This window comes from Haliotis rubra, unplaced genomic scaffold, assembly GCF_003918875.1.
Source record: "Haliotis rubra isolate DU_JTF1 unplaced genomic scaffold, ASM391887v1 Scf696, whole genome shotgun sequence".
Classification (NCBI taxonomy): Eukaryota; Metazoa; Mollusca; class Gastropoda; order Lepetellida; family Haliotidae; genus Haliotis; species Haliotis rubra.
This window is the reverse complement of record NW_025767408.1, coordinates 374471-390386: the sequence shown is the minus strand read 5'-3', so window position 1 is coordinate 390386 and position 15916 is coordinate 374471. Positions and strand designations below refer to the sequence as shown.

General features: G+C 37.8%; 1 protein-coding gene and 1 non-coding gene across 3 annotated transcripts in view; one reads left to right on the top strand and one right to left on the bottom strand.

Moving 5' to 3' along the window:
• Nucleotides 1–13540, top strand: part of LOC124258516 (transitional endoplasmic reticulum ATPase) — a 33972-nt gene extending 20432 nt beyond the window's left edge. For both annotated transcript variants that reach the window (XM_046692587.1, XM_046692588.1), the window contains exons 15-19: nucleotides 655–748; nucleotides 1629–1758; nucleotides 3600–3758; nucleotides 4235–4392; nucleotides 12581–13540. In XM_046692587.1, the coding sequence (XP_046548543.1) occupies nucleotides 655–748; nucleotides 1629–1758; nucleotides 3600–3758; nucleotides 4235–4392; nucleotides 12581–12677 (638 nt within the window). In that variant the 3' untranslated portion in view covers nucleotides 12678–13540. The remainder of the gene's footprint in view (nucleotides 1–654; nucleotides 749–1628; nucleotides 1759–3599; nucleotides 3759–4234; nucleotides 4393–12580) is intronic.
• A 1778-nt stretch (nucleotides 13541–15318) lies between these two features.
• Trnay-gua lies at nucleotides 15319–15406 on the bottom strand. Its single transcript is given in 2 exon segments — nucleotides 15319–15354; nucleotides 15370–15406. It is a non-coding gene; the product is annotated as a tRNA-Tyr (tRNA).
• Nucleotides 15407–15916: the final 510 nt, after the last annotated feature.

Here is a 15916-nt window from a genome sequence, read left to right as displayed (position 1 = left end):
ATCCCTCATACCATGCCAACCTTGACCAGAAATACCATCACACAGATCATGCCTAACTCCTAGTTACATACCAGAAATACCATAACTCATACCATGCCAAACTCTACCAGAAATACCATCACACAGATCATGCCTAACTCCTAGTTACATACCAGAAATACCATCCCTCATACCATGCCAAGTTCTACCAGAAATACCATCCCACAGATCATGCCTAACTCCTAGTTACATACCAGAAATACCATCCCTCATACCATGCCAAACTCTACCAGAAATACCATCCCACAGATCATGCCTAAGTCCTAGTTACATACCAGAAATACCATCCCTCATACCATGCCAAACTCTACCGGAAATACCACCACACAGATCATGTCTAACTCCTAGTTACATACCAGAAATACCATCCCACAGATCATGCCTAACTCCTAGTTACATACCAGAAATACCATAACTCATACCATGCCAAACTCTACCAGAAATACCATCCCTCATACCATGCCAAGTTCTACTAGAAATAACATCACACAGATCATGCCTTACTCCTCATTTACAAAATTCAGAAATATGATCCCTCATACCCTTGACCCTTTTGGTAATTATAGTGTTAGTGATGATCATTCTACCTATAACTCACCTGTTTCTATCACCCAGGTGGTGCTGCCGACAGAGTTATCAACCAGCTCCTGACAGAAATGGATGGTATGAGTGCAAAAAAGAATGTCTTCATCATTGGAGCAACAAACAGGTGAGTCATATCTTGCGTCCATTTGTAATTCAACAAAATGTTTAATGGGCAATTTTTACATGCATATGTATAAAGTCAATTATTTCTGCTAAATATTTTCTGATACAAAATAACCCAAGTGTTAGATTGTGTGCTAAACACAGTGATAATGGCCATGGGCACATGGAAACTTTTCAATAGAGAGCAACTCAGCTGGTGGAGATAAAGTTATTATATCACTGAACCATATCCTCTACCTTACCTCCAGTCAGACAGTTGTGTTGTCTAGCTGGCCATTAAATAGAGGAAAAGAAACAATTTGTCAAAATCATGAATTTCTTATTGTTGAGAGACTTCATTTTGACAAATTGACAGTGGTGAAATTTTATTGATAAGTGGATGATTGCTGTTGAAGCATTACAAAAATACACTAATATGATCAGTCTGTCAAAATACTTACTTTGTTTCTTCTGATACAATACCTTTCATGGTAGCATAATGGAGACACAAATAAATAGATGTAAGATAAAATTGAATTCAACATCAGGTAACATTTATGGATGGGAGGCTGACACAAGTTTTTAGTTTCTTGATGTCAAATGCACCGCAATTTGATGTGTAGCCTTGTATCTATTCGGCGGGACAATCCTTGATTGTTAGATTCTCTGAAGTAATTGCTTGCATCAGTTCATGCTTGAGACTGATGACCTTGCTCACTCACTCATTGCCCACACTAAAGGGTCAAATAATCAAGACTATTTATTTTAATCAAAGATACAGAATTGACTACATCTGATACTTCTCAACCTTAAAGGACAAATGTCTAATACATTGATAGTACAAACACAATTTCCTCCTTGTTATATGTGACGAAATAATTAACAATTACTGTTGTCTACAGGCCTGACATCATAGATCCCGCCATTCTTCGACCTGGCCGTCTTGATCAGCTCATCTACATTCCTCTCCCAGACGACAAGTCAAGGATTTCAATCCTCAAGGCAAATCTCAGAAAATCACCTGTGTCAAAGGTGTGTTTACTATTTTCTGTTATTATATTTAAGAATGTCTTCTGCTATGGTGATGTAACTTACGTACAAGTGAAATGGTTGGGAGTGCCCTTGTGACATATTGAGTAAATCTAACGCCCATTTGCAGCTGCTTCATAGTCAAACCATCAAAGATAAGACAAAACGAAAATGGCATTAATTCCAGGTTTTCATTGCTTGCAGCAAACACAAATGGATTTAGTGTCCTTGCATGGCACTTAGCCTTGTTATCCCCCTCAACAACGAAGTTGTGGGGGATATAGAAACGAGTTCCGTCCGTGTGTCCGTGCGTCCGTCATGCATTGTCCGAAGCATATCTCCTAAACTGTTCGTGATAGCTTAACTAAACTTGGTACACATGTCAACCATGATCCCTAGATGTGCCTTTTGGGGGTTAGACCCAGATATGAATTTTATTTTTTGCTGTTTCCATGGAAACATGACTTGGGCTGTGACTATGAGGATGTCATCTTATCCAGAGCAGATCTTCCAAACTATACATGCTAGCTTCATCAAACTTGGTACACACATCAAGCATGATCCCTAGATGTGTGCCTTTTGGGGGTTAGACCCAGATATGAATTTTATTTTTTGCTGTTTCCATGGAAACATGACTTAGTCTGTGACTATGAGGATGTCATCTTGTTGCATTTCCAAGGCAACAAGTTAGGCTTCAACTGAATTTAGTGGTAGTGCTCCTTTCTGGAGCAGATCTTAAAAACCTTTCAATACTCTCCTTCCACTTATAAGACATATTCATAAGGAGTATTTTGCCGTTGCGGGGGAGATTGATGACTTTGTCTTGTTGTTGTTTAATGTTGTAGCTCTGTATGAAGTGATTTAGTGGAAGGTCGTATATATTGTTTGTATATTAAGTACAGTAGAACACGGATATAGCGAACACGGATATAGCGTACAAACGGATATAGCAAGAAATTTAAAAGTCCCGTCAACAATCCTTTATGATATCATTAGAATTATACGCGAATAACGAACTCGTGAGTAGCGAATTAACGGCTATAGCGAACTGATTTACTACCCCCAAGCCCAATTAACAACGTGATTAGTGAACTCACTCAGTGTCAGCTCAGTGTCAGCTCAGCCACTTAGCGGTATACATCAACCTTGTTGGCGGCGAATCAACATATTGTTGAGATTGTTGTGATTGTTAAACATGTTCTAGCTAATGTCTGTGAATGATAAATTCAGAATTTTAATGTTATGTCAATATACATGCACAAGATTAAAGATTTGTAGCCTCAGCATATACGTGTCTCTACATCTCTACAATCCAATATGGCGGTCAAATGTGAATAACGAACACCGGATATAGCGAACTAAATTTCTTGGTCCCTTGGAGTTCGTTATATCCGTGTTCTACTGTACCAGAAATGACATTTTGGGTTGTCTACCTATGTGATTGTATTGCCATAGTAGCCAACACTTGCTAAAGTATCGTTATGGATCATTTATAATATTCAGTATATTGAAATCAGAAAAGTTGTGTTAATGATCTCAAAGGCAACCATCGTTTTCCCTGATGCTGCACAAACCCAAGGAAAGGTATTATCAATAGTTTCACGTCTACTAGGAGTAGTGAATACTGAGTGTAATCTGTATGAAGCAAATATAGTAGACCTGTATGATGTCTTATCCAGATGTGTAAGAGCCTAATGTGTATGATACTCAGTCAGCTTTGCAGTTCTTATGGGGTAGGTGTTGCCTCCCTTGTAAATTATCTCTATTCTGTGTGTAAATGATCCAATGAGGTTTAATGGGATATGCTTGTCATAATATAAACAACAAACATTTTCTTTGTTCAGGATGTGGAATTGGATTACCTAGCTAAGGTGACCCATGGCTTCAGTGGTGCTGACTTGACAGAAATCTGCCAGCGAGCATGTAAACTGGCAATCCGGGACTCGATCCAGGCAGAGATCAGGATGGAGAGACAAAGGGCAGCAAACCCAGAGGCTGATATGGTAAGTTTGGATTCCACTGGTGTTAATACCAATTCATCACTAGTTGTGATTTTGGCTGCATTAAATTTGACTACTTGTACATATGCCAATTACCCAAGGCATCCAGTTTTACCATATACTTGATCTACCTGTATCTGTGCTTCCTAGTTGACCCTTATTTCTAATGTCATACCCTCAGGTCTTGTATGAATACTAAACAATGATTTTATGAGGTCATCTTATGTGGAGGTATAAGTATAAAATCTTGGAGAGATGTCTAGGTCTGTTAGTTTGACACATAACACCGGCATGAGAGGGGTTTTTTAACTTTGGACATCAACACATATATGTTTGTGGATATACATGTCTTTGCTTAATTGTTCCTGTTTCTTTTGACAGATTTTATTTGAATTTCCTGTCAATTCTCAATTTAAATAGTTATGGGTTCCTCTTCCCTATCAGTTGTTCCTGTATCTGATTATGATCCATCCTTGCAGGAGGTTGAGGAGTTTGACCCAGTGCCAGAAATCACAAGAGCTCACTTTGAAGAGTCCATGAAGTTTGCCAGAAGATCAGTCAGTGACAATGACATCAGGAAATATGAAATGTTCGCACAAACATTGCAACAGAGTCGGGGATTCGGGGGTGGTTTCAGGTGAGACAACTTCTTATGTTGAAACATCTCAGTGTATCACTTGTGAATAATGAATATGATGCACAGTGGGAACATTAAACAGACATGGTCCAAATTTGAAGATGGCAGCTATGCCAAGATATTAACCTCCTGTATTTCATAAACAATGGTTGCAGTTTGGTCTGTGGCTGATTCTGTGATCTTGGGTTTGAATCCCAGAACCTGTTTGTCAACACTGTATGCATGTGGGTTTCACCAAAGAGTGACTTTTCTGCAACATGAGCCAGAGTCATCAGAATTGACTTGACGAGCATCATCTTCACCCCATGTATTGTTTCTCACACTGTTCGCTGCTGCTGTTTAGGAGTGTAATATACTAATATGTTAACTCCCATGAATTATGCCATTTTATTGTTACGTTGCCATGCATGCTGTGAAACAATGTGGTATATCGTGGCAGATTGAAGGTGCATGAAGCAATGAGATGTGCTTAAATATTCCAGATTTGATACACAGTCAGGCACAGATATTAATCCTGTTGGGAAGGGGTGTCACAGTTGTCTAAGGCACCACACTTGTCAGCATCATACACGTTTTCGTGTTTTTCACCAAGCTGGCTTAAGTTTGAGACCAGCAACACTTTATTCTTTCCTTCAGCATAATTCTATTAGCCTAGAGGATAAATTAAGTCATTCGGCAGGCAACCTGGATTTGATTCAGCTCCTTAGAATCTTAGAAAATGGACATACAATAGAAGCTCTCTAAACCAGCATTCATTGGGACCGGAAAAAAAGGCCGGTATAGAGGGCATGCCAATTTAGAGAACTTTTCAACCTGAGAAGAACAGTTAACAGACTTTACCACCTTTGGATGCATCACATTTCTTTGATAGGGTCTTATCCAGTAAAGCCCGGAAAAATATACCAGTCTCATCGCAGTTAAAGACATTATTTATAATACAAGTGACACGTGTCACTCACCAATTTACCTCACCTACTTAGGCTTAAGCCTTATCCATACTGCTTTTATCAGGCAACATCAGTTACCTTAATGCCGATGGTAATCCACTGTGTTGTTAATACATGTTCAGCCTATCAACAGGAGAACCCGATACTGGATGCTGGTTTAGAGAGCGTTAATTACTGTACAAACAGTCGATTGGGCGGTCTTTTTTGTGCTGAAATATGAAATAGACTGACGCCAGATTAGAGGGTGTTTAAATGATCATGAATTAACTAGCTTCTGCCGGGACCAAATTCTAGTGCCAATATTGAGAGCATGCCGAATTGGAAGGCTGCCAGTTTAGAGGGCTTCCACTGTATCTTTCTTACTAGCAGTTATCTTTTGAAAAGATATTCTTAACAACATTCTGTTTTATGAGTGAGCAATTCACTGCATTGGGAAATTCTATAGAAAAATCCTTTCTTAGCAGTTATCCAACAACAGTAGGACGATGTCACTAAAGGTTTATAAACCTATTTTGGTGTCCGCTGCCTCGATAATAATTGTTATATATTGTTGAAACTGGCGAAAACTGTACTCAAGGATACTAAGGGATATACATGACTGAGAATAAGAAAATGAATGTGACTTGATATTGCCTGTATGAACATTTATGGACGTTTGAGGTAAGCAGTCCTATCACTTACAGGGTTATCTCCCTTTGACCAAGTTTCTAAGAGGAACTCTGTAATCTGTCGTATAGGTCTTATAGTTCTTGCTGCTAAACAAAGATCCAAGTACAGGTCATCAGAAAAATCTTTCACCAGAAACCAGCTTTTCAGCTGTTTTTCAAACTTTTGACTTCAGAGTATGCTTTGAAAAATGTTTTACGAAATTCTTCAATCAAAATTTGATAACTGGACAAAGGCACATTCTTAGTTTGTATTAATTTGGGAGCACTCCCATAGGTTTGGTAAAATCTTGTTCTGTTCAGATATTAAAACAGATCAAAGAGAGAGGTAGACTATGATTTTGATGGGATCACACAGGCAGCAACTTGGTTTAAATACCCAGTGATAACCTTTTTGAAATTGCATGTACACAAAACTCAATCTGAGTATCACTTTGTTTTCTGGTAAGCAGTGCTCTGACTGGTTGGGTCAATCTGATGTGACTCTAATAGGACGTTCTCTGATTTTTGTGTAGCATTATTGAAAACAGATTATGTCACAAAAATGTTAGAAGATAATTATTTATAAACAATCATCCAATATAGTTCAAAACACAATTATTTACTTTCACAACAATGACTACAGATTACTGGTTTTGTAAGGGTGATTATGTTTTCATAGCCTACAAACAGAGATCTTGTTTATTCCTTAATTGTGATACACAATGTGTATTATGGAAGGATGATGCATTCAGATATACTACCTGTATGATACAGAGTTGTTTGGTTTTCTTCTTGAAAAGAAAGAGGAATGGAAATATTTGTTAGTGACTATTGTGAATGGGACTGTGCTGCAGCCTGATTGGTTGAAGAATGTTATTTACAATGTTGTTTGTTATTCACAATCTTTCATAATTTTCATATTTTTTTACTCTGTCACCAGGGATTTACAGGACGCGAATTCCTGCGTTCTATATGCATAAAAATTTACAAATTTATTAGCGCATCCACAGGGACGCGGAAAAAGTCCAAATACTTTTTTTAAATTCCAATCAAGTAACAATAAGTTATCGCTGAGTTTGCTACTAGCTGAGTTATGGTATCATTTGTAATTTCATTACTGTAACAATTAAAGTGTTGATCATGATACACAATACAATAACAGTATTAATAATAATATTTAAGTGTCTGGGACCCCCATTTTGTTGTCCAGGACCCCTGAAAATTATAAGCATGAGTCCCAGGGACCCTCAAATACAGGACTCAAGGTAAAAATCCCTGTGTCACTTTTTAAATCCATGCCCTTCAATTTGTAAAATAGAATATACACAACTTAAATAATGAGCATGTGATGTCATACATTGTGTTCAAATAAGTTCTTTTTATATGTTTTCAGTTACTAAAGTAAAAAAAAGAATTTGTTCTAAACTACAATGCATGAGCAAAAAAATAGTCAAGTGTTGTGTTGAGTATGTTGAGGTCAGTTTTAAGAAACTAAACTATTTGAATTAACAATAGAAATGTATTTTGCTAAGAACATTTACCCAACCTGTTTACACAGCTACAGACAAGTAGCTTCATTTATACTTTGTGAAACTGGGTGGACAGGAAATGATCTTGGAAAGGGGGCAGTAAATCAGTGAGAATTTCAACCTCACTTTTCAAACATTTGATGTGAAGGACATCATCATCATTATTAAAGAAAGAATTGAACGCTCCCAATTTTTCTACTCTGAAGGTTCTTGGGGCCTGTAAAATTATGTTCAGTAATGGAATATAAGATTTATCATAGCCTTATCAGTATTACATAGCTCAAGTTATCTGTTACTGTATTGTATTAGAGAAATGATTTGGGCTACAGATTCAGTGTTCACTGTATTTAACTGACCGTCGGTTATCAACTTCAGTTCATTGAACAGGTATGTCAGACTTCTACTTCATGTGGATGTTGTGTTGACTTTATTTGGCCTTGAGTGTGATCTGTGTTGAGATAGTTGCTGGTATTCACCAGCCAGATCCCAGGTAGTGTGGCTGCTTCACATATGCTTGCTTTTCATCAGTAATTGGAAATATACACCTTGCCAGAAAATAGCTTGACTGGAATAGGCTCCACCTGCTGGTCTGTCTCAACTAATCCACGCATGGAGTTTACATTGAAGTTCTCAATGACAGGAGGGAAAGTTTACCTCCAGCATGCACTCATCCACTGATTGTATGTTTGACATTTTTAGACAAAGATGCAACTGTTTTGTTTGAAGTCTGTATTCATTTCTCTGGCTCTTAGCACTGCCGTCTAAGGTATTGTGTTTCTCTGTATAAAGTTGTGTCCCATGAATCCAGTGATTTGTAAGCACCATACCAATGCTTGTGGATTTCACCGAAGTGATTAGCATCTAAAACTTGCCTCACTTTGGACTTTTCCTCCCACCTGAACACCACATTGTGATAGAACTAAATCACAACTCATTCACTCTCGCTGTTTACACTGTAGGGACAGTGGGTTAACGTGTTGCTTGATGTGTGGGTTCAGTGTGAAGACGATTCAAGTTGCTCCGTGTAATGATTCCTGCATGGTAAACTATTTGCTTTCAAGCAAGTACAAATTGATTGATGCCTTCGTTTTATTCAGGTTCAATTTTCAGTGAAACTCTACAATGTCCAAAGTTAATAATGGCACTCAAGACTTTATAGTCACTTCCATAACCTTTAAGGTGTCCAGGGCGGTGGGGTAGTCTAGTGGTTAAAGCGTTGGCTCGTCACGCCGAAGACCCGGGTTCGAATCCCCACATTGGTACAATGAGTGAAGCCCATTTCTGGTTCCCCTGCTGTGATATTGCTGGAATATTGCTAAAAGCGGCGTAAAACCGAACTCACTCAGTCAGTCAGTTAGTCAGTTAGTCAGTTAGTCAGTTTAAGGTGTCCATAGGTTTAAAATGGTATAGCAGAAAATGCAAGGGCTCAGGACCACACAACATGAATTTGTTTTTTAAACTAAATGTTAACAAACAAATGGTCATGGTAAACAAGTAAAGTAAAGAATGCTGTTTGTGTTACAGTTAGTGGACAGATGGTTATATTTTCATTTTTGTGAAATATATTTTGAGTCTTCATAGTCAAATTGGTTTAACATTACTTTTGAATCTGTGATTGTAGAAACGATAAATCACTTCTGGTTTCTAGCATTTGTTCACAGCCTTGTAAATAGAAGTGATACCCTCAATAAACAGCAACCAAAAACTGACCCATTAAAAGAAAATTTGTCATTGTGAAATCAGTTACATCTGTATGTGGTATAGAAAACCGAGTTCTGTTTAAGCTCAGGCTTGAGAACATCTCGCAGATATCACAAGAAATGCAGACCATTTGTAGAGGGAACAGGTGAATGTCATCTTGTGAACAGATGTCCATCACCACCCCACCTATCAAGATGCATTGTATCAACATCAAAGAGAGCCTGTGAGCATGTACATAGCTGTGACTATGAGCCTTGTACATTTCATACACACACAGCCACCTTCTTTCTCTCCCCGGGGTGTCAAGTTACACTCTTGTCGCCACCATCACACAGCTTACATATTTGTGTTTTTCTTGTGCTCTGTGTAAATCTTGGCGAGCTGCAGTATGAATGTGGGAGAAGTGTTTCACAGAGTGCAAGTGATTGCCTCTCTCTGTGATGTGGACATGGCCGGGAGTAGATTGATGCTCGTTATGAGGGGAGGTGAACTTGTCATTTTCATACATCACTTGTTTATTTCACTCGGCTTTGAAGTGCTTCATAACACAAATATTAGGCAAGTGAAACGAGACTGAATTTTGGTATGTGGTCCTGATGCGGCGGACATAAACTGTAGTGCCATGATTGTCTTCAGACTTTTTGTCTCAAACTCTTATCTCTGCCAGGCAGATAAATTATTACAAGTAGAAAAGATGCTGCATAAATATGAACTAGTTGCTTTACAGACAGATCCCTTGTTCAGATAGCTCTCTATCTGGGGGGTTACAGTATTTTGAAGATGTGTGTAGGGTATTGTTAATGAATTAAAGATACTGCAATAACAAGTGCAGAATGTGTCTGTGTTTATGGAATGCACTGAAGGGCTGGGTCAATTGGCTGACTTCACATTGTGTGTGTGGTAGGTATGCGTCTCTTCACCTACCACAGACTGTATATTGCTGTAGTCTACGCTTGGAGAAGGGAATGACTGGGTGCCACTCTACACCTGGCCATGTTTATTGTCGGCCAGTCCTTTTGTTTTGATCCACAAGAGAACACAGGCTTTGATAGCCAGCATTTTCTCCAACCATATGCCCAAAACTAAACGTTTGAGAGGTACATAATTGTGGGTTGTAAACAGTTTCACTGCGAAGGATACAGTTGTTGTTACCGGCCACCCGATTCTGTGCCACATCCCGCCCCTGACTGCTTCCCTCCTTCCTTTGTCTGTGGAGATAAACTTCCGCCAGATTTCTCAAAAAGGAGCAAATAAATACAATGAAGATGGCAGGAAGCGGCTGAAACCAACATGTGGGACCCAATCTAACTACTCCATGCATCTCAATAATTCAATACAAGCGTTTGGGATCTTAAAAACATTTTTTTGTCAATTACTTTTTGTCATTTGGGATGCATATTTTCCCCTAACCATCAAAGTAAGCTGTTCTGTCCTTCCTTTTCATGTAGGCTCAGGAAGAAGCAGCGACATTTAATACCCAGAAACAATGCAGTGCAGTTTCCTTGTGGAGAACTGGTTGAGATGGGGGCATCTGCCTGCTATTCTCTGCCTTGTGTCAGAAAGCTGAAAGGCAGAGTTTGTTTGTACTGCTGCAGTGTTTAACTGTGGGGTAACCTCCGGCAAGCAGGCAGCCCACCACCCACAGACATGTGATTAGTGCCAGAGTTTCAGTGGAGAGGCGGCTTATTGCGCTCTGACGTTATTATGTCATTCCTGCTGCACATTTCAATTTTCACACTGGTGATAGTTGACAGATGGGAGACCATCACAGTGGCAGTCTCTCTTGTCACTTTTATACCTCTCCCCACTGCTAGACATTGTTCACATAGCAAAGCTCATTGATAAAGCAATGGCGACAGACAGGTTAGCTTACTGACATAGATGGGTGGATTTTAGGGGGTTGAAAAAGTTGAATGCTTTTGTTTTGGCTCATGTAGACTTTGGTATTGAAATAAATTATCTGTACATGGTGCAACGACTGGGCAACCCTCTCTAATGAGGATGAGACCTGCCAAGAATAATATGAGAATTATCTGTAATTGACAAGCTCTGGTCTTGCTCATAAATACTGACACGTTCGAACAAAATTGCTTCAGCTGCGCTCATGAAAGTTTTTCAGGCTACAAAATGTATGTTTGTAATGGAGTTAAAATGTGGAATTGTATTTCCAATTACATCATCATCATGAAGATTTCCTTTTTGTTTATTGTGCTCCATGTCAGATATGTGTGGTCAAACACTTCAAGTAGTTGTGAATTGTTTAAAACATGTGCTTGTAGGTGTGGTAAAGTGATTTGTTGACTTTTCAAGTCTAAGTCTTCAGTTGAGGGAAAGAAATGGAAATTCGTGCATTTCTTTTTAAGGTTTATTTATTGCTATATCAGTCTATAATTTATCAACACTAGACAGTATGCTTGATTCTTTTGACTAAATAAACCATGTGTTAACTTTGTGATAACCAAGATACTGATATGTATAAAGTTTGATTTAGGGTCATGTACTTCAGTGGATCCAAATCTAATGTAATCTTTAGGTCATGTTATTTTAAAACAACACTAAAAGTTCTTGTGTTCAGAACAGTTCAGGCAGCCATTGAAAAGGTGGTTCAAATGTTGTGGCACCCTACTGATAACATGTGTATGTAAGCGATAGCAGTTCTCGGGACCTGCTGCCCTAAGCTTGATGTAGCATGACAAAAATGGAGATTGCTGGAGAATTAATAGCGTTTTCATGGATGGGTAGGAACTTGTCATTTTCGTGGATTACACAGCTGATCATCAGTGGATCGGGGATTGAAACCATGGGTCAAGTCCGACCATTAGGCATTACACACTGTTGAGACAAGACCTAATCCTACTAGATATCACTTGTATCTGGACTGGAAGAGCAGCAGACACGTCTAACCCAACTAGTCTGCTGTACAGTTAATTACTTAACAAGGCATTGTATTAACTATAGAAGAAAGCCACATTCACTCACCAGTGTTTGATTTAGGGTCTTGGATTATTGAATCTAAACACCTTTAGGTCACAATAAGTTCATTATTAGATAGATTTTCATCCAAATATTTCAAAATGGTAGGACAATGTCTCTATTTCTTTTAAACAAACTTATTGAGGCATTTTAAGATCTTAATTATAGACTGATGTGCTTTTTATAAAAATATGATTAATTTATATGGTGTATATAATCAAGTAAAGAGAAAACATATTTAGCTATTTTCTCTTCTGTAGTTACTAGGACAATACACCTCAATAAAAATTGCCCATATTTAGACTTTAACATCTCTTCCATTCTTCTCTTCAAATGACGATATTTGTGTACTGAATCATGCAAATGAGATATTTGTTTTTTATTTTCTCAGATTCCCTGGTCAGACTGGCCCAAGTCAAGGCCCAAGTCAAGGCGGTCAAGATGGGGGCAACTTTCAGCAGGAAGATGACGATGACTTGTACAGCTAAACTTGACACAGCAGTCATACCCACAGACTAACTGAGAAACAGTTCTGCTGGGCATTACAGCAACAGCGTTGTACAGTTTGTCTAGTTAACACTGAACTTGTTAGGATGTATCATACACAGTTTGATTTCTCTCTACAGCAATTTATTCGTGTAAAACAACAAAACTCATTTCATTGTCGATGTATGGCCTCGAAGTTTGTCATCCCGTCCCTCTGTAGTAAATTCACAAAATAACTCCTGCCTCTTGTCTCATTGTTTTGGACAAAAGAATTTCATATTCTTGTGTCTTTATTGTGGAACAATGTCAAATTATATTTTGCATTCCTGTAGTCAATCACTAGATGTTAAGGATCATTTCTTGTGTTTGCAAGCTTTGAAACTGTGGAATAGATTTTACAATACAGACATCAAGCTTGAAATTCCAGCAGTGGAAGACTTAACTGAATTAACCTTGACTTGTTGGTATTTATGTCTTGAACATTGCTTTGTAAGTGCTGTTTTTATAATATTTTTTGTTTATTTATGCATATTTTAAAATAGTGAAGACATATTTAATGGAAGGGAAAAAAATACAGTGTGGGATAGTTCTTGTTTTACTGAAGCTGATTCTTTGGGACTCTGTTGCAAAATCACGTTTCTCTCCAATGCTGTGTCCACACATACACACATGATGATTTATCAAAACATTGTTTCCTGGATACATGTGAACAGTGACCAAGATGTTGACTCTCTTGTCCGGCAGTTGAAGGCGTCAAGGATGCCATCTGAATTGAGAGCAGAAACAACTGTTTTTTGTTCAAAGAAAATGCTCTGTAACATAAATGAAGCAACTTCTTGTCAATAAAGAACAATCATCAAAATTGCTGCATTGTTGGGTTGTCTTACTTTAATTAAAAAATACAGTTAAGGTTAATAGTTAAAGTGCAAGGACACTTGCTTCCGAGTGCTTTAATGTTATAATACTAGTAGTCCAACGCAAAACTGTACTTGATTACACTATACATGGGGGGTAGGGCGAACTTCATTTCATATCTAAGATTCCATATCTAATACTTATAAAGTACTGTCAGCGCCTTTGATCCTTTCCCGAGCATCTTAGAATGGCTCATGTTATGAGACATTCACAGACTGAGATTTATAGTGATATATGGTACTCAACAGATGTTGAACATTTTATTCTTACATATGACGAATGAACTTCCCAGAGAGTCAAGCTGGAAGTTGTTGAACTAAGGAAAGATATCAATATATGGATCAACAACTACTTTATTACAGTTGGAGTGACATATCGGTATAGGTTCTAACACCGTTATCAAGCAAGTGATGAACAGCATAAGGATTGCGGTGCATATATAGGTGTGAAGAAGTGTTATTAAAGTAATAGGATGAGGGCTGCAATACAAATTAACTGTAGTGATATGAAAGAATATTCTTTAACTTGTGTGAGTGGTACATTTAGCTTATGTCATTATGTAGGCTCGCTGACATTAATTTTAGAGCAAAAGGAGCAGTTCTACATGTTTAACTATTTTCACATGTCAGGAAATGACTGCCAAACACATCACACATATACAACCTATCTTTTGTTTTAAATAAGTCCAATGTTAATGTATCGTTTAAACTTCATACACTTTTGTAAAACTTAAAAACAAATATTCAGTTCCTGCTAATGCAGTGCTTGTCTACCCATTCCGTGTGCACCAAGATGAATTTCATGTTCTTCCATACATCATAGGTCCATTATGCAATATACATGTATTGCTCTATTTTATTTCATTGGCTGTTTCTGTAAAGATGTACAGGAAGACATGTGAAACACTCAACGTATTTCTTGCATTTATTTGTCAATCTTCACCATTGTGCATGAAATTCTCACTTTTATGAAGTGAGATTTGTTTAGTGACATTTTGTAAAAAGTATATTATAAAAGTAAAAAAAAAAGGTTAAGTTGAATAACTTTTCTCAGAGAAAACATACCTGTGAGACTTCTTTGATAGATATGCAAAATTACTCGTTCTCTCGACAGATCTGAAAGACATTATCTTGCACGTCTATTGAAATTAATGTGAAACCAGAATTACTACTCAAACATGTCGCTACGCGTTTAGAGCTTTTCCCACACAGTATGTTTATCTCCAAATTACAGGTTCTCTTGACAGATCTGAAAGACATTATCTTACACATCTATTTAAGTTGAAACAATAACTTTCGTGATGAAACCCACAAACAAAGAAATGTTATCCAATTAACAAATGTAAAAGTATCCAGATTTACAATACCAGTACACGTTTGTGGCAGTACAAAATTCAAGTGCAGAATTTGAATAAAACAATAGTGGAAAGAGCACATTCGTCATTAATATTCACCTGGAAGCAGCCTGCCCCTTATATACAGTATAAATCTGTACTGATGTACTGGGCTGGACTAAAGCTGGAAAGGTTTATACAGCACTGGCCTTCCCTGTATCGTAATGGAAACAGTGTAATGCACCTGCAGTAGGTTTACAATGCTACCACATAACAACTATAAGACATATAAAAGTACATGGGAAAAAATCCGTATTCATTGACATTAAATTATGAGAAACGAATAGCACCCTAAAAAAATAATCCCTCACGTAATTAAAAAAAAACCAAAAAGTTCCCGCGAGGCGGATTTGAACCACCGACCTAAGGATGACAGCTTCTTGCCTCTACAGTCCTCCGCTCTACCAACTGAGCTATCACGGGTTGTGAAACTATCGATGAATTTTACTGTTTGTTTCAGACAGCCATATGGCGTTCTCCACATAGATAGTGTTTGGCTGCTTTGTAAACATATCTGTTAACAAAACATAAAGAATATCTATCTCTTAAGCATTCATTACTAATAGTAACAGTAGGCCGTTTTCATGTACAAACTACTCGCGAACTGAGAATGAATGAAATTAAATGAAACCCCTCAAACATGTTGTCGGTGCATTGGCTTTTAGAAGGATCTGTTATTTTTCATTTGGAAATGCAAAACTAATTATAATTGAGGCTTAGAACAGCAGGAGATGAGATATTTCAAACATAGGAATACATTATTTGCAAAATTCATTTCGATACAAATACTTGAAGCCTGTCTGGCAATGTCATTTTGTAAGAGTGCTGCAGGCGTTTGCGCAACAGAATAGTTTAACCAGTTAATCCACTCCGCCTAAAAATATCACCACAGCTGTTAGCTCCCTTGCAGATGAACGTATATTACAGAGACAC